Source organism: Podarcis tiliguerta (assembly GCF_965153285.1).
Source record: "Podarcis tiliguerta genome assembly, chromosome: 7".
NCBI lineage: Eukaryota > Metazoa > Chordata > Lepidosauria > Squamata > Lacertidae > Podarcis > Podarcis tiliguerta.
Window position 1 is genome coordinate 82,966,282 of NC_139540.1, and position 24,550 is coordinate 82,990,831.

At 49.6% G+C, this 24,550-nt stretch overlaps 2 protein-coding genes across 2 annotated transcripts; one reads left to right on the forward strand and one right to left on the reverse strand.

Annotated features, from left to right (window-relative positions):
• The first annotated feature begins 929 nt into the window (after positions 1 to 929).
• Positions 930 to 8,365, forward strand: MGME1 (mitochondrial genome maintenance exonuclease 1). Its single transcript, XM_083448798.1, has 5 exons — positions 930 to 1,064; positions 1,590 to 2,193; positions 3,982 to 4,201; positions 6,808 to 6,940; positions 7,990 to 8,365. Exons 2-5 carry the CDS (start codon positions 1,668 to 1,670, stop codon positions 8,134 to 8,136), a joined length of 1,026 nt encoding a protein of 341 aa, XP_083304924.1. The 5' UTR covers positions 930 to 1,064; positions 1,590 to 1,667; the 3' UTR covers positions 8,137 to 8,365.
• A 1,436-nt stretch (positions 8,366 to 9,801) lies between these two features.
• Positions 9,802 to 22,611, reverse strand: OVOL2 (ovo like zinc finger 2). The gene is given in 5 exon segments (XM_083448794.1): positions 9,802 to 10,854; positions 13,174 to 13,363; positions 16,069 to 16,250; positions 22,231 to 22,399; positions 22,402 to 22,611. Coding segments are annotated over 5 exon segments (1,047 nt in total). The 5' UTR covers positions 22,597 to 22,611; the 3' UTR covers positions 9,802 to 10,543.
• Between the last annotated feature and the right edge of the window lie 1,939 nt (positions 22,612 to 24,550).

Genomic DNA, 24,550 nt, shown 5'->3' on the forward strand with positions numbered 1-24,550 from the left:
CGCCGAAGAAATGGATGCTTTTGAATTATGGTGCTGGAGGAGACTCTTGAGAGTCCCATGGACTGCAAGAAGATCAAACCAGCCCTGAGTGCTCACTGGAAGGACAGATCCTGAAGCTGAGGCTCCAATACTTTAGCCGCCTCATAAGAAGAGAAGACTCCCTGGAAAAGACCCTGATGCTGGGAAAGATGGGGGGCACAAGAAGGGGATGACGGAGGACGAGATGGTGGGACAGTGTTCTCAAAGCTACCAGCATGAGTTTGACCGAACTGCAGGAGGCAGTGGAAGACAGGAGTGCCTGGCCTGCTCTGGTCCATGGGGTCACGAAGAGTCGTACGCGACTAAACAACAACAAATCTTGCAGGAGTCACCTGGCAGCGGTGGGTGTGGCCTCCAAATTCGCACACCCAGGGCAGACTTCCTGCAGGTGAGCGGAGGGTCGGGGATGAGCTCTGATTCTCAGGTGATTGCCCTGACGGCTTGCGAAGGGGGGCACTTTGCATCTCCAGGGGAAGCCGAGGTGGGGAGGGCCGCCCGCATCATGCAACGGCTACATGGGGCACTGGAAGAGCTGTCCAGGCATGCCAGTGGAGAGGCTGTTTGGGGGCGCTTTGCCGAGGCCCCCCTAAAACCTGGAACCCTGTCCCTTTGTGGTCAAAGACAAGAGGCTCGGGCGGATCCCTCCGGGCATAGCAAGGACTCCCAACACAGAAAGCTTTTACTAAATCGCACTATGCAAAATGGCTAGAAGCACACAAATAAAAATATGCACACGCAGTAAGGACAGGAACTATGTTTTGCTTCTGGATTCCTCCCGTCGGGTGGGCGGGGAGAGGAAAGGTGAAACCCGGAATATCCTCCCGCGCGTATCATTCACCATGTTCTAGCTCTCGCCTTCTCTTCTCCTTTTCCTCCCGCCTGTCTTCGCTTCCGGCGGACAAGGCGGGCGGAAGTGACGTCGTGAGGCCAGCGGCTGAAGGAGGCCGTCGGGATGTTGGTCTGAGGCCGGCGTCGCTCCCGCGGGACGTGGAGGTCGAGCCGGGTGACTCCCGCCTCTTATTCAGGTGGCTCTTAAGGAGTTGTCTTTCGCTCCAGCCGCTTAGACGCATCTTCTTCCCTCAGTCGCTTCCCTTTTCGACTGCTCTTCTTCAGGGCTCCGGCTTTATTCAGCTGCGAAAGCGGCCGTGGTGACTACAACTCCCATCATCCCTAGCTAGCAGGACTCATGGTCGGGGATGATGGGACTTGTAGTCCGAAAAAAGCTGGAGACCCAGCTTTCGGGGGGAAACGGGTTATCTCTGATACTAATTGCACTTCCTTCTGAGGAAATGTGCCTCAGAGAGAATTGTCAGTGCAGCTAAAAAGACATGATAGTAGTTGGAGAGCCCAATACATTTTAGGATTAAATTGTGCCCCTCTTGGTGGTAAAATGCAATTATTTCTTGAATATGTCATACTTCGCTGCACTTCCCTGTTACCTCAAAATCTGCTATCTGAAGCATATTTGATGTATCACCCTGACAGTAGTAGTGGCAGACCCGATGACAGCACACAGCAAATAACCAAAGCTTTTTATATTTATCTAACAGGAAAATTATGGGAAAGTAGAAGCGTTTCTCAATGAAACATCTTCTGGAGTCAGCCTTCCATAAATACTGTCTTGCAGTATGATGTCATTTCTCTGCATTAACAGAAAATGTTGGAGAGTCCCAATTTTGCTGAGAGGAATGTTGAACCAGGAAGGATTCAGGTTTAGATCACTTGCTGCTTCGTGCTCTCTCTATGGGAAGAAGAAAACAACCATCCGGTATGAAAACATTGACCAAGAAAAATACAAAGATTTGATCAGCTACCTCACATCCTACAAAGATAGTTCTCAAAGACCTGAAATGGTATTTGAAGAAGGTGACATGCGAAATGGACCAGAAAGGAAATATAAGAACTCAGACCAGGAGGTTGAATCAAAAGTTTGTAGGAACTGGAGTCCTCTAATGAATCCTAATAAGAGCTCTTTGCCTCAGGAAACTGCTTCAGGACCGCCTTTGCAAATCAGTTTGCAAAGGAAAAACTTGGCTAGTGTGACAGCTGTTCTGCAACAGACCATGCCTGTGGAGCAAGCTTTTTATCTGGAGAAGTGGAAACAGCGGATGATTCTAGAACTTGGGATAGAGGGTTTTGCTGAATACACTAAAAGTAAGCAATGACTAAATGCATTGATTATACATACATATATATTATATATATAATGGAACATCCTAGGATGGGTTGATTGAAATCACCAAGAAAAAAAGGGTGGGGGGCGAATTAATCAATGATTCCATGTTCTGAGTTTAGTAAGAATCAGCAATGTTAGAGCCACCCCCTGTCTTTCCCCTACCCCTCTGCTGCTGGAGGCCTTGACAGCTTTCACTAATGCACACATCAGTAAGTTTAATCTGTTAGTCAAATCACAGTCAGAAATGGAACCTCATTTTGCTCAACACCCACTCTGTATTTTCTTTCTGTGCTTTGCTATCAAAGCTGTGAGCTCTTCCTACCTGGTTAAAGTACGTTTGTTTCAAGACAGCACTTCACACACATCCCCTTTTCCAACTGTGCACGCCCATCTGTTTGAACCCCCATCCTAACAGCATAAATATAACACACCCAGAAGGGTTTCTGTTGTTGTTGCAAGAACATTACATTAAGGTCACATAGGACAGATGTAGCTTTAAAACCTTTTCAGCCGCAGATACTGCATCAGATACAAGCTAAACAAGGGGTAAAATGTAAGGGTCACAGCATGCTCACAAATTTGGTTCATTCACCATCTAAAACCAGTCAAGCATGCAGCTGTCGCAAAGTGATTGTTCAAAGAAGTTTGCAACTCCAGCTTAAGCTGCAGCTGTGACTCAGCTTAAGTGGAGTGGAGTTCAGTAGCAAAAGGAGTCCAGTTACTAGGCAGAGTTTCCAGCAATGTCAGCTTCAGGAAAAGCACCAGTGAGAGGAGCTGGGAACTGAGAGTGGCTTTATTTTCAAGCCACCCTTGTCTAGCACCTTTGTTGTTTGACAAGTGATTTGGGTGGGGTGACACAGCAAACACACAGGTGCCTGTTATCACTTGTAACACTAAGTCATAGTTAATGTCAGTAAGCCAGCAACAAACCATGGCTTATTTTCATGAACAAGCCATCATTAGCAAACCATAGTTAAGGGACATACTGTGCAACCCAGGTAAAAGGCACCCATTATAGACTTGATTAGTTTTCAGCAGCTGACTGGCTCGGTAGAAATTGGTGCAGATTGGAACCATTATTGGTGAAGCCACATCAAACTGGACCCTTAACATCAAAAATTGGCCAAAGTCATGCTAGAGTCACATTTTGGACCACCATCTTGATTAAAATGGTGGCCGGTGATCAACTTTGATGAAAAATGCTATGACCACTTTGGGAAGCCTTGTTCAGAGTTTGGCAATGATATCTTGAGAGCTGTCTGAACACACAGAGAACAAATGCTAAGGGAATAGAAGGGACTTTTCTTCAGGAGTCTACTGTGAATCAGGTCATTCTTGGCACTAGAATGCTTAGTTGCTTAGGCTGTTTACAAATTATTGAGGGTCAGGTGCCTTGGGTCTTGGGTTATGAAGCATTTTCCCTACGAATCCTAATTTAATAAGATGTTAAGTGAGAGTCCTTGAATGTGCATTACAGCATTCTCTTGACACCCCAAGTTGTCTTCCCCCATTTTTGTTTTTATTACTTTCATACTCTGTATAGTGGACAAATTCACAAGCCATCAAAATACATAGTAGATGAATATGGACATGCTACTGTTCAGTCACAGCAGTTCATACATTGATCTGCAAGTCATCAAGTTCCGATAAATCAGGTTATGAAATAATATATGTTCAGTATATGTGTGAAATGGTCTGCAGCATTAACCTTGCAAAGCCAAAGTTTGAATAAGTACTCGGTATAATTATTTTTTCTTGTTTTGCAGATATCTTTCAACAAGGTAAATTCTTCCATGCAGCCATGGAAACTTTACTTTTAGCTGAAGAAATCTCTGTGGAGCAGGAAGAAGACACCAATGTATCTGGCTACATAAGAAGTGTGCAGCATGTGCTGCAACATGTTACTGGAGTGAGAGTCCTGGAAAGTGCAGTACAGCATGAGACCCTTCATTACCAAGGCCTAGTGGATTGTGTGGCAGAATATCGGTGAGAGGCTAACTTTGCATAATACTGTACGTGAACACTCCAAACCACGTTAAATGCTTTAAATCCTTACCTTTCCCGCCCCGACCTGGCCACAGTGATCCATGCAACGGTCATCTCCAGGCTTGACTACTGTAATTCACTCTACGCAGGGCTGCCATTGAAGCTGTCCCAGAAACTCCAGCGGGTACAGAATGCTGCAGCGAGGCTCCTCACGGGGTCTCTGCCATGGGAGCATATTCACCCAGTGCTTTTCAAGCTGCACTGGCTCCCGGTAGAGTACAGGGTCAGATTTAAGGTGCTGCTTTTGACCTTTAAAGCCCTTCGCGGCCTAGGACCCTCGTACCTACGGGACCGCCTCTCCTGGTATGCCCCATGGAGAGCCTCAAGGTCCATAAATAACCACACCCTAGTGGTCCCAGGCCCTAAGGAAGTTAGATTGGCATCAACCAGAGCCAGGGCCTTTTCAACTCTGGCTCCGGCCTGGTGGAACGCTCTGCCTCATGAGACCAGGGCCCTGCAGGATCTGATTTCTTTCCGCAGGGCCTGTAAGACAGAGTTGTTCCACCTGGCCTTTGGCTTGGAGCCAATTTGATTCCCTCCCTCTCTCTCTTTCTTTTTTCTTTTCCTTCTCCTCCTGCGATGAGGCTACATTTTAATATTTTAATGTTCCATTATTTTAATGTTGTATTTTACTTTTGTTTTTAAGTTGTAATCATTCATCTTGTTTTTATTATTGCTTGTAAGCCGCTCTGAGCCCGGCCTTGGCTGGTCAGGGCGGGGTATAAATAAAAAATTGTTATTATTATTATTATTATTATTAAGTCATGTTGACTTAGGCATATGCTTTGCTTTCCCATTGAAACCAGTGGGACAAAAGTGTCTAACTTCAGGTGCCTTGTGCCCTGAATGTTTAAAACTATCTAGATTTATACCTGCCCTATGCTGCAAACTGAGACACAGGAGACCGCATCCCATTCATCCTCTCCCAAACTTTGGGAGTTGAGTCAAGAGTGAAGCCAAGAAGGAAGGTAGCTTGCCCAAAATGACTCAATTAGCTCATCCTTTCCCCTAATAATAAATTGGGTGGCTTTGTACTTACTAGACCAGCAAAACAGGCCACTCAGAGAAAAAAAGTAGGAGGATTCTGCATAGTCATTGCCACCTTGCTTTTGTACCACCTTTGCATATATTTATTTCATGCATCAAATGGTTTGTGCTTTTTAAAAATGGTATAATAGCCAAGTGCAGTGGTACCTCTAGTTACAAACTTAAATCATTCTGGAAGTCCGTTCTAAACCTGAAACTGTTCTTAACTAGAGGCGTGCTTTCGCTAATGGGGCCTCTTGCTGCCACTGCGCTGCCAGCGCACAATTTCCATTCTCATCTTGGGGCAAAGTTCTCAACTCGAGGTAACTCTTCCAGGTTAGCGGAGTTTGTAACCTGAAGCGTTTGTAACCTGAGGCGTTTGTAACTCAAGGTACCACTGTAGTAGATTGATAGATTTTACATTTTTAAATTTTACCGCTGTACAGCTACATAGTATTTGCTGCCATGGCAGCAAAGCTGCAGTACAAGCACCTTTAAAAAAAATAATTATTAAAACGCACACATAACAAATACATTAAATCTGATTTCTCTTCAGATTGTGTACAAGCACTCTTCAGGGGTACTTTGTCCACAGTTCTTCACTCTTGAAGAACCCTACTGTCAGGGAACTGCCATCGGAGCTGGAGGCGGAGAGAAGGCTCCAGAGGGATGCCGGAGAGGGTCCCAGCAGGGAGAGAGGCAGCCCATCCGCTGGGGAAGGAAATCAGCGTAACAGCAGTGGAGAAGGGGGGCAGATGGGGGAATCGGAGAGGTGGCTCCAGGACTCCTCGCTGGAGACCAGCGGAGAGAGTACGGGTACTCTGCTGCCCACACCCTCCCTGCGCAGAAGACTTCCGCGCAGGGAGAGTAGGAGCAGACTGGGCGTCAAACAGCTTTTATGCTGGAAAAGGTTCAAGAAACGCCCACTGACGGATTCTGCCAGTGACTGAGGCAGCCACGAAACTTGAGGCTGTCCAGACAGAAAGGGTTCAACCAGGTAACCTAGCCAGGAGTGGCGGCAACTTACGCACGAGCAACCCCTAGAACCATTACACCTACATTCCTTAGTCCCTTCATCAGATGAAGGGACCATCAGAAGAGAGGCTCCAGAGAGCTTTGTCACATCTAAATTGCCACCTCTGTTGAAGTAACAAAACAGGAGGAGAAGGAGCTGCCTCAGGCAGCTGAGTGGCTTCCACAAGCTCTGCAGCCTGACATCAGCACGAGTCCCCACTCTTCACCTGGGCCCTGGGATGGGCTCTCTCTTATGCTGCGCTGATTTTAGAAGCACTTGTGTCAGCAATGAGTAGCTTTGCTGATTAATTTATACAACCGGAAGCAGCCTCATCTCACTGGGAGCTGGAGAAGAGGGGTGGGCTTGTCCAATAGGGAGCCTCTTGCTCAGTGTGGTGTTGGACAAGCCCTCACCCCCCCCCCAGCGAGGAGGGTCTGTAACAAGCACAAAGCATTTTGGCTGGCTGATTCATAACTGTGTTTTCTTTTTACGCTTGGGCACACAGAGGGAAATTATGTGCAATTGAATGGAAGACATCAGGGAAAGCGAAACCATTTCTTCGGAATACATTTGACAATCCACTCCAGGTTGCAGCATACATAGGAGCCATTAACCATGATGCCAATTACAACTTTCAGGTCAGTAATCTGGGCAGCTGCTGAGTAGCATGACAGTTCAAATAGGTTTTTGCACTTGCTGCCTCTAATTTCCACATGCTCATTCTGGAGGTGAATCCGTTTTATCCTATGACATTCCAGAAAAATAAGGACAGTGAAGGGTGGGGCGGGGGGAAAGGTATTGTTGCTATACCTTGGGTGAGCTGGGGCAAAGTAGTCAATAGGAGTATAGCATCTAGATCAAGGGAAGTAATAGTGCCACTGTATTCTGCTCTGGTCAGACCTCACCTGGAGTACTGGGTCCAGTTCTGGGCCCCACAGTTCAAGAAGGACACTGACAAACTGGAACGTGTCCAGAGGAGGGCAACCAAAATGGTCAAAGGCCTGGAAACGATGCCTTATGAGGAACGGCTAAGGGAGCTGGGCATGTTTAGCCTGGAGAAGAGGAGGTTAAGGGGTGATATGATAGCCATGTTCAAATATATAAAAGGATGTCACATAGAGGAGGGAGAAAAGTTGTTTTCTGCTGCTCTAGAGAAGCAGACACGGAGCAATGGATCCAAACTACAAGAAAGAAGATTCCACCTAAACATTAGGAAGAACTTTCTGACAGTAAGAGCTGTTCAACAGTGGAATTTGCTGCCCAGGAGTGTGGTGGTGTCTCCTTCTTTGGAGGTCTTTAAGCAGAGGCTTGACAACCATATGTCAGGAGTGCTCTGATGGTGTTTCCTGCTTGGCAGGGGGTTGGACTTGATGGCCCTTGTGGTCTCTTCCAACTCTATGATTCTATGATTCTAGTTTGTTTGCTTAGTTTCTGTGATGGGCATGGGGAAAGAGAGGCCTCTTCCTGCCCTCCTCCAGAAGGAAACCAGATAAGTTGCCTGAGTAAGGACTAAGCTAGTAGAAAAAGCTTCCTCCACCCACAGAGAGCTCTACCACTCACTTGCCCAACCCACACTGTAGTCTTAGCTCTATGTGCATGTCTAGCAAATTCATTCTGTATAAAGAGTCTAAGTCTAGAACAAAAAAGTCACTTGCATAACTGCTGCTGAACTTGCTTTGTTCCTCAGGTTGATTGTGGCCTCCTTGTGGTCGCCTACAAAGACGGTTCTCCTGCACACGCACATTACATAGACTCTGAGCTATGCTGTCAGTACTGGAACAAGTGGCTGCTTCGCCTGGAAGAATATAAAGAGAAAGCCTTTGGAATTGTGTGACGCTTTTTAAATTTAAGCCCCTTTAAGGCGGACTGCTTTTTTTTGACTTTGAAGCAAATGGAGGAACTAAATGCTACCAGGAAAACATAGTGGGTGGTATTAAGCTAAGAGTTGCTCATTCTGGCAGCCGTGGTTGCATACAGAATTTCCTTTCAGGTTAATTCTGCTTAGCTGAGTTCAGTTGACTGCCTGGGCCTCTGATGCAGGGAGCACAGCTGTGCCTTTTCCCAGTGGCGTAGCGTGGGTTGTCAGCACCCGGGGCAAGGCAAGTAATTTGCGCCCCCTAACCCTAACCCCCAGATGTTGTGCCCGGTGCGGCCGCCCCCCCCTGCACCCCCCACGCTACGCCACTGCCTTTTCCCTCTGACCAGTCATTGTCATCCCACCCCCAGGCCCCTGGTGGTTCCCTTGGGGGTTCCCCAGCTGGCACCTCCCACCACTCTTTTGCATCCATGACAGGTGATTAACAACTCCCATCATGGTGAAGAGATCTTATGCTGGGTCTACTGTAAAAAAAAAGGGGGGGGGAGGGTGGAATTATTCTTGACACCAAAATTAGTCGTCCCTGGGATCAAGACTGCTCCTGCTGTAGAGGGATTCCACTGTAATTTCCATTGCGTGAAAAGTTTATAACGTGAATCATATTCCAAGCAGCAGATTAAATTTGAAATTGCTCCAAACTGTTGAGGTGCTATTTTGAGGTGACCTGACTACAAACAATATATTCTAGGAAGACATTGCCTGAATGAAAAATGGTATGCATAGATGGATTACATTGTGTTCCCAGGACATAGCTCTGATTCAATAGCTTATTATTATTATTATTATTATTATTATTATTATTATTATTATTATTTATTTATACCCCGCCCATCTGGCTGGGTTTCCCCATCCAACAGAACACGAAAATACAATAACCTATTAAACATTAAAAGCTTCCCTAAACAGGGCTGCCTTCAGATGTCTTCTAAGAGTTTGGTAGTTGTTTTTCTCTTTGACATCTGGTGGGAGGGCATTCCACAGGGCGGATGCCATTACCGAGAAGGCCTTCTGCCTGGTTCCCTGTAACTTGGCTTCTTGCAGTGAGGAAACCGCCAGAAGGCCCTCAGCGCTGGAACTCAGTGTCTGGGCAAAACGATGGAGGTGGAGATGCTCCTTCAGGTATACTGGACTGAGGCCATTTAGGGCTTTAAAGGTCAGCACCAACACTTTGAATTGTGCTCGGAAATGTACTGGGAGCCAGTGTAGGTCTTTCAAGACCGGTGTTATATGGTTATATAGCTGTGTGGAAATCCACACTTAAATCTATTGCTAATTTGGCTGCCATTCCAAAGCTAGCCAAGAGTAATCTGAGGATACAGTTGAGGTCCTGCTCTACCAGCAGAGAGGGAAGTCTGATGCAAGGAGGGGACTTATGCCACCCCATCCCATAGATGCCCTGCTGGTGTGGGAGCTGGGCATTGGACGTAGGCATGACTGGGCATGACTGAGGATCCACAGGCACATAAGCCCTTTTGTTCCCTGACATGCCCCCAGAAGCACCTCATGACACCAGCCCTTGAGCTAGCATAACTCAGATCTCTTCCCACTAAGGACAATGGGAGCTGGGCGGACACCACAGAGGGAGCGCCACCACAAGCTTGGACATAAAACATGCTTTCAAATAGTCATAAATAACTTTATTGGAATATTTCATAGCAGACTTTGGTTTTTTGGGGGAGGGGGAATACAAATGATGGTTAGTGTGTTATTGACAAAAATATTTTATTTGAATTCTAGGCCAGTTGCCTGTATTCAAATTAAATACATTTATTTTGGTCAAATACGTTATAGCCATAGGTTACTGTTTCTTTATCAAAGGCACGTATTAGATGTCTGTACAAAGGCTGAGAGAGAACGAAGCACAATTCAGATTGTGCTATGTATTGTACTGTGTTTGCCCCATACTGGGGAGATTTTATTCACGTTCAGAAATTAAGTAACTAGACAGTTTGATCAGACCAGGTTGAGTGCTGTCTTCCTTTTGAATTCAGTTCTGGTCAGGGTTGCCATGTCTCCTAGGGTTCAGAGAATAGGGAGCTAAAAGGATGGCGCTTTGCAGCTCTGTAGGTAAATCCTGCAAGGTTATGAGCAGAGTTTAGTGACATCAGATGTAGGCTGAAGGCAGCACCTGACAGGTCAAGGGAAGATTCTGATTTAATGGGCCTGTGTGTACTAACAGCGAGAATAGTTAAAAACTCGTAAGCCAAACAGATGCTAGCTTGCCTGCCCAAGAGATTTCAGTCTTCCCTTCCTCTAGAGATTTCAACGGGGCCACTAAAACCCTGAAACGTTTTGTCACTTGGCAACCCGACTTCAGACAATTGTAAACTTCCAACTCATTTGGCCACTACAGTGCAGTGCAGTATTACTGTTGCTCGCCAGTCTCTTCTGGGCTCATCTCCATTGGAGAGATCGCTTTGTTTTGCAAAACAGCTGCAAGTTTTTTGGATGTTTTCTTCAGAAGAGCACTTCCAGGATGAATATTACTGATGTGCAGGTACAAGTCCTCTTGGGTTGGGCCTGTGTAGCCACAGTCTTCGCAGACATACAGTTTATCTCTTCGTTGTTTGTAAGCATATTGTTGCTGCACTCCGTGGATCTTTTTAAGGTGTGATTCCAGGGAACAGCGCTGGGTAAAGGCTTTGTTGCAGATCTCGCATTTGTATGGGCGGATTCCTGCAATGTAATTTTTAGGAACTTTAAGGAACATTCTAAAAATAACCCCCAGCATTTAAATCCACTACATACATTTACAGATTTGATCACTGCAAACTGTAGCTGATGATGTTGTATGTTGTAATTCTTTGGGCGAAAGGGCTGAAATTGGTTCAGGCCACAAAATTAATATTTCTGCAGAACTCAGAAATTTGCTTCTTTCCTTTATAGCTGAATATATATGTTTGAAAATACTTACCGTATTTTTCGCCCTATAGGACGCACCGTCCCATAAGGCGCACCTAGTTTTTTGGGGGGGAAATAAAGGGAAAAAATTATTTCCCCCCCCCCAGGCGCGGGGTTGGGGAAGCTCGAACTTCCCTCGACCCCAGCCCCCAAACAGGCAGCTCTCTGCAAGCCGTGGGAGCCCAGCGCTGGCTCCCGCTGCTTGCGGAGAGGTCCGCGAAGCCTGGACGCGCTGAGCTCAGCGCGCGCAGGCTTCAGCATGCAGGCAGCTCTCCGCAAGCAGCGGGAGCGCTCCTGCTGCTTGCGGAGAGGTCCGCGAATCCTGCATTCGCCCCATAGGACGCACACACATTTCCCCTTCATTTTTGGAGGGGAAAAAGTGCGTCCTATAGGGCGAAAAATACGGTATAAATATTACCGTATTTTTCGCCCTATAGGACGCACTTTTTCCCCTCCAAAAATGAAGGGGAAATCTGGGTGCGTCCTATGGGGCGAATGCAGGCTTTCGCTGAAGTTGGAGAGCGAGAGGGGTCAGTGTGCACCCACCCCTCTCGCTCTCCAGGCTTCAGGAACACATCCGCAGCCTAGGCAGCCCTGCGGGAGTTCCCGAAGGGCTGTCTAGGCTGCGGATAGCAGCCTGCTTCCCGGAGCACCAGGCGCTCTGAAAGCAGAGCGCCCGGCGCTTCGGGAACACATCCGCAGCCTAGGAGTTCCCGCAGGGCTGCCTAGGCTGCGGATGTGTTCCTGAAGCCTGGAGAGCGAGAGGGGTGGGTGCACACTGACCCCTCTCGCTCTCCAAGCTTCAGCGAAAGCCTGCATTCGCCCCATAGGAACTCCCGCAGGGCTCCCCACGCTGCGGATAGCAGCCTGCCGCCCGGCGTGAGGGGCGCCCTTAAGCAGAGCACCCCACCCGCCGGACAGACATCGGCCAGCCCCACAAGCTCGGGGGACAGCAAGGAGGCACAGCGCCGCCATCCTGCTGTTCCTCGACCTGGTTCGGTTTCCCCGACCTGGTTTGGGGGGGGGAATAAAGGGATTTCCCCCCCTTTATTTCCCCCAAAAAAAACTATGTGCGTCCTATGGGACGAAAAATACGGTACCCAGTTTCTCTCTTATAATAGTTTCACCAGGCTTCATTGTCGTTTCCCTGCCCAAAGCTGTCAAAACTAGAGGGGAAATCTATAAATTAGTTTAAAAATGCATGATTAATTAAATAAAATTGGGGGGAAATATGAATGTTTGGGGGGGGGAAAGTGTGCTGGAGCTCAAGATCAACTGTGCAGTATTTGCATTAGCTGAACTCTGCCTTTTAATTTGAAACGAACACAAAACAGAGAATACACACAGCAGTGTTAGCATTTGCTGCTCCTTTTCAGAGGAATACAGTAGGCTTGCAACTTGCGCTAGGGTTACGTTCTGGGAGATCGCTCGTAAAGCCAAAATCGTGTCTAGTCAGAACGACCCCGGAAAGCGCACCCCTACTTCCCTGAAGGCAGCAGGCCTTGCTCTCCACTTTGCTTACCGGGCTCTGGAGGCTTTTAGAACTCATGTGAAACCTTTCCAGAACCCAGAAGCGCTTTTTAGCACTCTGCCTTGTGTGTGTGTCTAATTGGTGCAATTTCAGCCACCTGGCCACCAGGTGCATAAAGCTGTGATTGCACAGCTTAAAGGTGTTCAAGCTGCAAGTTGCCTGTTAGCAACCGTAGATGAGCAGGGGTGGAGAAAGACGCCATGGCCAGCGGTGTTGCCACAGTCCAGTTGGGTAAAATCACTAGAGAAGGGTGCAGAGCAGGGCCAGTGTGTGGCCTGGGCAGATTTCCATGGTTGGACACTGAGGTCTGGGGGTCCACACTTGTGCCCTGGCCTTGAAGTCCCCCACTTCTGTTTTTAACCAGGAGCTACTTAGTGTGTTCATATGCAAAAAGCAAATGGGCTTATCTGTTTTATCACTGAGATTTCTAAGCTGCTCTGGGAACTTTTCTTTCCCCCCTGAAGAATAGAAGAAAAATGCTTTAAATCAATACACAAACAGTCAATAGAGCAAACTTTCCTATGGACATTCCGAAGGAATGGAAAGGGCACCTCATTTCTTACCTGTATGTGTCCTTACGTGTCTTTTCAGATCAAAAGTATCATTGAATCCTTTCCCACAGAAGGTGCACAAATGCCTCTTCACTTGACTGTGACACTTGGTGTGGCGGTTCAGCATGCGCTGCAGGCGAAATCCTTTGCCGCACAGCTCACAGTTGTACAACAAGGCCTCGCCACAAGTGCCAGTCGTGAACTAAGAGAGGAAAATAAAACAGGATATTAAGAGTCACAGGTCCTGACTGAGGAGCTAGGAAGGTCCCTCAGATCTTACCTAGCCTGAACTAAAGTATGTCCTGGAGCAAGCCTGCAAAACTTTAGATCTGACATACTATGTGCCTGCCAATTGCCTTATTTCCTTGGGATAATGACATATAGATATTTAAAAATATAAAATTTAAATATAATTTCTTATCAGACAACTTTTGTGATCCCCTTCTGCTCCTCTAGGGACGCGGGTGGCGCTGTGGGTAAAAGCCTCAGCGCCTAGGGCTTGCCGATCCAAAGGTCGGCGGTTCGAATCCCCGCGGCGGGGTGCGCTCCCGTTGTTCGGTCCCAGCGCCTGCCAACCTAGCAGTTCGAAAGCACCCCCGGGAGCAAGTAGATAAATAGGGACCACTTACTGGCGGGAAGGTAAACGGCGTTTCCGTGTGCTGCGCTGGCTCGCCAGATGCAGCTTTGTCACGCTGGCCACATGACCCAGAAGTGTCTCTGGACAGCGCTGGCCCTCGGCCTCTTGAGTGAGATGGGCGCACAACCCTAGAGTCTGTCAAGACTGGCCCGTACGGGCAGGGGTACCTTTACCTTTACCTCTGCTCCTCTACTGGAATGTTAACTCACATGATTTCTTATTTCTCACAATTTTGGTGATTTCTCACAAGTTTGGTGTGGATGATAACATGGAGGTAGGGGTATGGAGGCAAGATCCTTACTGTCAGGGGCATGAAAAAAGCAATATCTCAGTACTACTCCCTAGACTCAGCAGCCATACAGTGCTCCCAATTCTTAATCCCAGGAAGACAATCCGAAAGGATGCCATGGGGAACGGTACCAAAGGCTCCAAGATGAGGTCTTGCCCAACAGTAGCCTTGACTTGGTCAGAGGCCCTCAACCGCATTGATCTCAGTTTTGGCAAATGTCTGAGGTTTGCATCATTGCTCTACAAATCACAATTCCAACTTTATGAAACCTGATGGAAGGACAGGGTGAGTAGCTGCTCTACGCATTAATGGTAGGCAATGACTAGTGCTCCAAAAATGCAGTGGCGTAGCGTGGGTTGTCAGCACCCGGGGCAAGGCAAGTAATTTGTGCCCCCTAACCCGGGGCAAGGCAAGTAATTTGCGCCCCCCCCGGCTGCACTGTCCCTCCCCCAGATAGTCCCTCGCTCTCTCTCCGCACCGCACCGCACGCCTGGCACCCTCCCCTCCACAGTGGGCGGCGACCCGGCGGCTCGGATCGGATTCGCACAGCCAGCACTGCAGTGAGAGAGAGTGAGTGAGGTAAGGGCAGAGAGCTGCGAGTGCGAGCGCGCCCCCCCCCCCGATGTTGCGCCCGGTGCGGCCCCCCCTCGGTCTCTCTCCGCACCGCACCGCACGCCTGGCACCCTCCCCTCCACAGTGGGCGGCGACCCGGCGGCTCGGATCGGATTCGCACAGCCAGCACTGCAGTGAGAGAGAGTGAGTGAGGTAAGGGCGGAGAGCTGCGAGTGCGAGCGCGCCCCCCCCCAGATGTTGCGCCCGGTGCGGCCCCCCCGCCCCCCACGCTACGCCACTGCAAAAATGGAATCGGCTTTTCGTCAAACAATAGTCATTGTATAAGAAAGTGACTTTCCACTAGCAGTGACAAGAGTAGACATTTTCATTTACAGTTATTTATTTATTTCCAAAATTCAAAGCTTGCATGAGCAATACTGACAGGCGAATTAGCTAGACCAGCCTGCTGTGTGTCCCTCAACATGTGCTGCTTGTCTAAATGTTGCTTCTTTGTAGGTGTCTAGAAATGTTAAAACCATCTAATATTTTGTCAGATTAACCGCACAAGTCAGTCCCATGTCATACAGAAGGAACATATTTAAATTAAATTAATTTAAATTAATTTATTATTTATACCCCGCCCATCTGGCTGGGTTTCCCCAGCCACTCTGGGCGGCTTCCAACAAAATATTAAAATACAGTAGTCCATCAAACATTAAAAGCTTCCCTAAACAGGGCTGCCTTCAGATGTCTTCTAAAATTCTAGTAGTTCTCTTTGACATCTGGTGGGAGGGCATTCCACTACTGAGAATGTCCTCTGCCTGGTTCACTGTAACTTGGCTTCTTGCAGTGAGGGAACTGCCAGAAGGCCCTCGGCCCTGGACCTCAGTGTCCGGGTAGAACAATGGGGGTGGAGACATTCCTTCAGGTATACTGGGCCGAGGCTATTTAGGGCTTAGGTCAGTATCAGCACTTTGGTCAGTATCAGCACTTTGAATTGTGCTCGGAAACGTACTGGGAGCCAATGTAGGCCTTTCAAGACCGGTGTTATGTAGTCTCGGCAACCGCTTCCTAGCTGCCGCATTCTGGATTAGTTGTAGTTTCCGGGTCACCTTCAAAGGTAGCCCCATGTAGAGCGCATTGCAGTAGTCCAAGCGGGAGATAACTAGAGCATGCACCACTCTGGCAAGACAGTCCGCGGGCAGGTAGGGTCTCAGCCTGTGTACCAGATGGAGCTGGTAAACAGCTGCCCTGAACACGGAACTGACCTGCGCCTCCATGGACAGCTGCGAGTCCAAAATGACTCCAGGCTGTGCACCTGGTCCTTCAGGGGCACAGTTACCCCATTCAGGACCAGGGAGTCCTCCACACCTACCCGCCTCCTGTCCCCTGATCACCTGTGACCTTCATTCACAATGACCGTCTGTACCTTGATTTTGGATCTGACTGTGGGGCGGTTCACTGCCGAGTCCAGAAGTGCCTCCTCTGGAGTGGATTCAGGAGCCGAGGTGTTGGCAGCCTCTGTGTCCCTGCTGCTGCTGCTGCTGCTGCTGCTCTCTAAGCTGCAGCTATCTTCACTGCGATAGTTGAGAAGGGCATGCTTCACCTCTCCTGGAGATTGAGCACACGGTTACATGACAGAAACAGGGAGCATTCATATGCATAATGATTTTTGCAGCGTACTCCTGGAATTACTCACTTATTTGATAGGGCCTGATCTCTTTCAAAGAGATCCTCCTGCACTTAGTAAGCTGTCCTCCTCCTGGAATTCTTTTCCCACACCAGCCTCATCCTCTATCTGCATATTTAACACAGTTGTCTGCAAAATACCTCCTACACCTGAGCAGCTTGTCTGGGCTCCTTTATTTAAAAACACCGCCAGGAGACTGGATAACAACACTATAAGGTTGTCATAAGCTTCTGTAGAATCATATGGAATCAGGTTACAAAAAAGGAGATTCCAACTACATCAAGAAGAACTTTCTGAGGGCAAGAGCTGTTCAGCAGTGGAATGGTCTCCCTTGGGAGGTGGTGGACTCTCCTTCCTTGGAGGTTTTTAAGCAGAGGTTGGATGGCCATCTGTCAGGGATGCTTTAGCTGAATTCCCTGCATCAGTGGCGTAGCATGGGTTGTCAGCACCCGGGGCAAGGCAAGTAATTTGCGCCCCCTAACCAGGGGCAAGGCAGGTAATTTGCGCCCCCCCCCGCTGCACTGTCCCTCCCCCAGATAGTCCCTCACTCTCTCTCCGCACCGCACCGCATGCCTGGCACCCTCCCCTCCACAGTGGGCAGCGACCCGGCGGCTCGGATCGGATTCGCACAGCCAGCACTGCAGTGAGAGAGAGTGAGTGAGCCAGGTAGGGGCAGAGAGCTGCGAGTGCGAGCGCCCCCCCCCCAGATGTTGCGCCCGGTGCGGCCGGCCCCCCCCTGCACCCCCCACCCTACGCCACTGCCCTGCATTGCAAGGGGTTGGACTAGAGGAAGAGTCCCGTCTAACTCTACAATTCTATGATTTCCCCTGTCTCTCTCCTGACAGAGGTCATCACCGGGGCCGTCTTACCCATAGGCGCTAGGGGTGCGGGGCACCCAGGCAGCAGACTCTCAGGGGTGCCAGGCCGAGAGTCCAGGGCCCGAACGTTGAGTCCGGGGAAGAGCCTGCCCATCGGTCAGAGCGCCACAGTGGGCTCTTCTGCTGCGGGCAGCTCTGCGCCCAGAGTTCGGGGGTGACTGAGCCAGTGAGACGCTGAGGCAGCCAGCCAGTTCTACCCTTCTGCGCGCCTGGGACTGGGCAACGGGGGGGGGGGCGCCAGGCGGATCTTTGCACCCCAGCGCCGCATATGCTACCCTATCATGCTACCCGCATATGATACCCTATCATATAGGGTGACCCACACAGTTTCTGGGCCAAAACCAGGCCTAAACCCTGATTGAAATGGGTATTGAAAATCAGTTTCCTCCAAGAGTGCCTGGATCTGGTCTGCAACCACCCAATTAATAACCTTGCCCAGGAATGGGAGAACAGCAGTTGTGGTTCCTTATATGTTCTGAGTCCAGTGAGGGTTTCTTAAGGAGTGGCTTTACCACTGCTTCCTGCAAACAGGCAGAGACCAGCCCCGTGTCTTAGGGAGGCATTGCTCACCTCCCTGGCCTTGGAAGAGAAGAGCAAAGACCCCTGATGCAAAGGCTGTGTTGTGAGCACAGTTCAAGCAGACTTTGCCCATTTTCGCTCATGCTGCCAATAATATCAAAGAGGCCTATGCAGTTGTTCCATGTGTGATGATCATCCCCAGCTCTGGCGCTGAAATCTCTCAGCAGGAATAGGTGTTTGGAGGCTGGAACTTTCCTGATAGCCTGGTCTACTTTCTCCTAGAACTGGTCCTTGGTCTGTATGCCAATGCACACAGTGGCAGCATGGATGCTCAAGGTGTTGACCAACCCGGAGGTGGCTGAGAGATGGAGGGGAAGCAAGTGTTCTGATCCCTCGCTGGGTGGTTCTGTCACAAACAGAAGGGAGTTCCTCACTGTGAGGCTTATGTAGGGAATACGTGGTTCTTCCGGATGCCCTCCTTGGCAGAAAAACGTGTCCTTCTCTCGGAGGCTGCCATTCCAAGCGAGTATGGTCTCCTGTAAAATGTTGACGTTGAATGTTTTCAGCTCATGGTCAATGATGGTTGTCTTCCAGGAGTCACCAACCTGCAGCAGGTCACTGGATAAGCCGGGAAGCATGGTCCTGATGTTCCAGCTTACTAAGTGCAGGAGGGTTTGTTTATTTTCTTTGTTGCCTGATGCTGTGGTTCAGTCCACTTGCCGGGTGATACTTTGGGTTCCAAACATTCACTGAAGAATCATAGAATCATAGAGTTGGAAGAGACCACAAGGGCCATCGAGTCCAACCCCCTGCCAAGCAGGAAACACCATCAGAGCACTCCTGACATATGGTTGTCAAGCCTCTGCTTAAAGACCTCCAAAGAAGGAGACTCCACCACACTCCTTGGCAGCAAATTCCACTGTCGAACAGCTCTTACTGTCAGGAAGTTCTTCCTAATGTTTAGGTGGAATCTTCTTTCTTGTAATTTGGATCCATTGCTCCGTGTCCGCTTCTCTGGAGCAGCAGAAAACAACCTTTCTCCCTCCTCTATGTGACATCCTTTTATATATTTGAACATGGTTATCATATCACCCCTTAACCTCCTCTTCTCCAGGCTAAACATGCCCAGCTCCCTTGGCTGTTCCTCATAAGGCATCATTTCCAGGCCTTTGACCATTTTGGTTGCCCTCCTCTGGACATGTTCCAGTTTGTCAGTGTCCTTCTTGAACTGTGGTGCCCAGAACTGGACACAGTACTCCAGGTGAGGTCTGACCAGAGCAGAATACAGTGGCACTATTACTTCCCTTGATCTAGATGCTATACTCCTATTGATGCAGCCCAGAATTGCATTGGCTTTTTTAGCTGCCGCGTCACACTGTTGGCTCATGTCAAGTTTGTGGTCAACCAAGACTCCTAGATCCTTTTCACATGTACTGCTCTCAAGCCAGGTGTCACCCATCTTGTATTTGTGCCTCTCATATGGATTGGCACTATATTGACTGAGGGCTGCCTGGCCTCAGGTGAGCAGTAGCTGACCAGTTCGATGCAATTATCTCTCCCACCAATGAAGGCAACCCAAAGATCTTGTACCTTACACCAGTCAGGTTGAGCTTATATCTTATAACTGCCTCCCATGTTGTTTGTGCTGCATTCGCAACACTCAAGTGACCTCTCCAGGGCGCAAACCTGGGCAATATATGTGGAGGTCCTGGGCTGCCCAGATGACAAGCCCTCACTGATGTGGTCCAAAGGAAAGCAAAACATTTGGCACCAGCTTGGCTGCAGGAATTGCCAGAAGGAGACATATAAGGCGCCATCCAACTGCCTTAGGGACTCCACTGCAGATTTGTGTAGGGTTTACTCCTTGGCCTTCTTTCAAAGATGTCCTGCAAGGCAGTGGATACCAATTATTCCTCAGAACTTATTCTGAAGCCTTTCTCATGAATGAGTATAGCCACAAGGCAGTAAGGGCTTAAGATCATAGTTTTCTTTCTCTTTGGTGGGCTACCTTCCTAGGTTAATGAGCCCCATCTGCCCCTCATTTCCCCAACAGCAAGTGCAGAAACCTCCTTCTCGACTGATGTCAAATGTGGATGGTCCTTACCCAAGATGATTTGCAGATGATGCAGCCTTGACAGCACATTCAGAGGAAGACCTACCATTTTGCCCCAAGCTTGCAGGGCGTTCAGCCGGCCTTACTGTCAGCCTGGTGAAACATCATGCGTCAGGATGTCACCAGCACTAAACACATCCGCACTGGTGACCACACACTTGAGGCGGTAGATGATTTCATCTACGTGGTTTCCACCATAACCAGAAACCTCTCCATTGATGCTAAGCTGGACAAGCGTGCTGGCAAGGCAATTATGGCAATGGCCGTAAGGGTATGGAAGAATGGGATGCTAATGTCCAGCACCAAGATGAAAGTCTCCCAGGTGCGGGTGTTGAGCAGGCTGCTTTTTGGAAGTGAATTGAGGGTAACTAACAACCGTCTGGAGTGACTCTTCAACGCCTTCCACATGCGCTGTATCAGGAAGATCCGGGGCATGGCAGGGAAGTTTCAAACAAAGATGTGCTCTTCCAAGACTACATTCCTAGCATGTTTGCACTTCTGTCTCAGTGATGGCTTGGTCAAGAACATAGAACGGAAGGTGGCACGATCCCCAAGCATGTGCTGGTTTAAGGCCCATTGGCAAGGCAGGCAACATCAACCCCACCATGTGGGAATCCCTTGCAGGTAACCTTCAGACAGGCAGGCCTGTATCCCCAGCAGTGACCACAGGTAGAGCAGAGGTGCCAGGTTGCTCCCAAGATCAGCACGCATTGTGTACATGTGAATCATACACATGACACAGGAGGCTGAGTGTTCAGCCACTGGACCTGCGTCGCTCAATGTGCACAGGGATGCCTGAAGACTGAGGAGGCCCAACCTGCTTAAAACAAATATTGAGGGGGCCGAGGAGCCTTTGGCCCCCTCAGTGGCGTAGCGTGGGTTGTCAGCACCCGGGGCAAGGCAAGTAATTTGCACCCCCTAACCCGTGGATTTTAGCAGGGGGCAGAGAGCTGCGAGTGCGAGCGCCACCCCATGTTGCGCCGGGTGCGGCTGGCCCCCCCTGCACCCCCCACGCTACGCCACTGGGCCCCCTAGAGTTGGTAGGCCTGGGTAGGAAGAGAAACACCCTAGTCTAGTGCACCTGTAGCAGCACATGCCTTCATGCTTGCAAGTGAAATGGAGAATTCTCCTAATCTACAGTTAATGGCAATGCTCTGGAATGGGGGTGGAGTAACTTGAGATGAAAGTTACTCAAAGTGATCTTCCGAATGAGGGCTGATTAACTCGGGGCCATTCACTTCCCTCTTCTAGTGATTCCCCACCGGGCAGTCCCACCTGGAGCGCGGGGCTGCTGGCCAGGAGCTCCCCGGGGGCGGCGCGGCAAACAAAGGCGCTCCCTCCCGAGGCCTGTTTGATCTCAGGGCGGGTCCCGCGGCCGCCCGGCGCCTCGCCCGCCTGGCCGCTGCAACCGGGAGCGCTCGGCCCGCCGCCCAGCGCAAAGGTCACCGCGCTCCGCCTCGAGCGCCCCCCGCCGCCGAGCCGCCCGCTCCGGACGAGGCGCCGCCGCCGCCGCAGCTCCCGCGTCGTCGTGACACGTGTTTCGTTTGCCCTTTCGGGGAAGGCAGCCCTCGAGTGGCGCGCGCGAGACGAGCAGCCCTCCCGCGCGGCTTTGCTCCGCGGCTCTGGTTAAAAGCCAGAGAGGGCCGCTCGGTCTCTCTCTGGTCGTGTGAAACGGCGACACGCGGCCCCTTCCCGGCCGAGAGCCGCCGCCGAAGCCCCGCCCTGCCTGACCTCAGGACCCCTGAGACCGCAATCCGTCGAAAGGGCGGCTCAAAGCCGGAGCCAAACCATGTTTGCTCGGAGTGAATTCCCTTCTGAGTATACACGGGTAGGATGGGGCTGCAATCCGATTCGCGTTAACTTGGCCAGAAGGAAGCCTCGTGGAAATCGGCGGCGGGGCAGCATTTATGAGCAGCCCTGCGGAGGCTGGCCGGCCCGGGACTCCCGTTCCGTCCCGCCTGCTCCTAAGCGTGTCTACTCAGAAGTAACTCCTATTGACTTCAGTACGGCTCGCTCCCGGGGAAAAGAGGTTCGGGCTGCAGCCGAAAACGTTCTAACTTCTCCTGCGGAAGCCGATTTCAGATCCGGCAGGGCTTAGCCGCAGAAACTTTTCAATGCGCTAACGGCGCTACGAAGTGATAGCAAAGGTGCCTCGAAGCATACGCAGAGTTCCCTTCTCTTCACTGCCCGTTGCTTGGGTCCCGTGCAGCCAGGATTCAGAGCCGGTCTCAGTCCGGCTTCCAAGCTGTTTGGAGCAACTGCTGCCTCCTGGAGAAGAGCCTAACCGGTTTGGGGGCGGCGGGAGGAGCCCGGCTCCCCTCCTTCGCCAGCGGCCAGGCTGAGGCCGAGGTGCGGTGGGGGAGGCCAGGTGTGCTGCTTCCTCCGCCTTACCTGGGACATAAGTGTCGGCTCTCTCTTCGTCGGGCAGCTCGTCCCAGCTGCGACTGGCCGGCAGCGGGTTCCTCCTCTTCACCAGAAATACTCTGGGCATGATGAGATCCGCGATTTCACCTTTCCTCCTGGCCGTTCCGTTTTCTGGGAACTCCGCCCTTCCAGGTGGGCTTCCAGGTGAGGCGCGCTGGCAAGGGGTCGCGGCTTCTGCTGGCGCCCCCCGGCCCGATCCCCCTCCTCGAGGAGAGCAAGAGACCCCACGCCGGAGCCGGAGGTGCCCCCCTTCACCCCCACCCCCTTTCCAAAGGTGTCTCTGAGCAAAGGCACCACCAGGAAACTTGGAGGGAGCATGCGTGCTGCAAACATAACGGTGTCAACAAGCCTCTCTACCTGTCCGACCGGTTGGAGCAGCTGCTTTGTTCCAGCCCTTCCTTAGGCATGAATGTTTGCAAAGAATGTAACGTCTGAAAATGAGGAGGGGGGATTCCTAGGACCGTAGACTTCCCTCCCCGGGTCATTTCTGTCACCAGCAAGAGCAAGCACCCCCTTTCCTGACAGCAGCGGAGACCCCCCACCAACCCAGATGGAGCCTTGGGATTGCATGCTTGTGTCTCCAAGGTCCTGGAAGCTGATTTGGGCGCTGAGCTGCTCTCCCCTTGGGGCTCTAAATGTGTATCTGGTTGCCATGTACAAACACACCAGCTAATTTCATATTAATATAATGAATGCTTCTGCGGGACATGCAAGAATTTCCCTCTAGCTAGGTTTTGTGTGTGTGTGGACACGCAGTGCATCCATGGGAAGTAACTACAAGCTGACATTCAAAGCCAAGCAGCTCCAGGCACTTATATTAAGTTATTTTTTTGCTGTCTGCTTTGCATGCAGTCATCTTGAGAGGCCTCTCTCTCCTCTGAGTTTCGTGATGAAGATGCCTCCCAGCACCGCAAGGGGTAGGGCAAGGGTGCTTCTCCAGCATGTAAGCGTGAGAATGTCTAGATGAAACACGAGAGCCTACGTTTTAATGTGTATTAAAAAATAATAATGGACGGAGCTGCTTGCTCTGTACATCAAGGACTCTGCTGTGTGTTTTATGTACAGCTCCAAAGCAAATACTGTAGAGTATAGGCCGCTTCTTACTAGAACCAAAAGAAGGAAAAATGACCCCTGATTAATAAGGCAACAACATAAGATAAATAATTCAAGGGTAAGAAACAAATGAACTTTATAATCTATCTATATACACAAAATCTAATGGCTGTGATGCCCATAAATTATTATGATTATTTTTACATAAAAAGAGTTGAATCTTATTATTAAAAAAGGCACAGAAAGGCAATAAAAATCCAAAAAAGGGAGTACCAACTATATAAAACCTATAATACAATAACTGGGATGTATAGATCCATAAACAAAAGATGAATATAAGACGTGTGTCAATCACTGAAAAAAGTGGCAGGAACTCTATATCCCTTTTCACCAGAAGTACCACCTTTTTATAGGAAAGGATATGAATTCAATATTAAATCATATGCTGTATATATATATTCTTTCCTGTGCATCTGGTTCTTCCAAGGTTGCTGCTCCCAAGTCCCCACAATGTACAGGCTCATGTTTAAAATGCCCCCGTGCCTTTAGTGACTTCGATGCCCCTCGCAGTGGCCTGCCCCTCACCCAATGACCAATACAGCATGGGATCAGACCCCATTGTGGTGCTGAGGGGCCCATCTTGATCTCATGGCCACAATGGGCCTTCCCTCACCTACCATCCCTAGGTAACTGACCAACAGGAAGACATTTCAAAGCTCTGTTGTCCTGAGGTCTACATTTTTCTTTGTATTTTGTTGAAGACACACTGGACGATGCTATACCCATGTCACAGTTAAGAACCCAAAATGTGAAATATGACTCTAGACTTGCCTTGTCCTTAATCCTAAACACACCTGCTCTTATTTCCAGCTGCGGCATTCAGACAGTTTTACTGACAAAGCCCTGTTCGTCCAAGGTTTGTGTTTAGAGTCTTCTGGTGGAGTTAGAAGGCAGCAAGAAGATTTATTTGTTTTTTTTTTTACTATGCAACATCCTGCACAAATGAAATAACACATCCCACTCTTGTCCAGAGGCTGAAGTATTTAGTCAATACAACAGAAATACAACCTAAACAGCATAATTACGGTTTAGTTCCTACCCCAGACAACTATCTATATAGGGGGCAATATACAGTTTATGCTAACCGAAAAGCCTCAGCAGTTGGAGAATCGACTAAGGCAACACTCTCAAGGCCTCATCAGAGACTGTATTTACAGCAGCATCAAGATCAGCA

Excerpts from the sequence above, each read along its gene's own strand:
- MGME1 (XM_083448798.1), top strand. The coding sequence starts at position 1,668 with ATGATGTCATTTCTCTGCATTAACAGAAAATGTTGGAGAGTCCCAATT. Across the intron at positions 2,194-3,981 it reads TTTTGCTGAATACACTAAAA|ATATCTTTCAACAAGGTAAA; the intron begins GTAAGCAATGAC and ends CTTGTTTTGCAG. Across the intron at positions 4,202-6,807 it reads GATTGTGTGGCAGAATATCG|AGGGAAATTATGTGCAATTG; the intron begins GTGAGAGGCTAA and ends TTGGGCACACAG.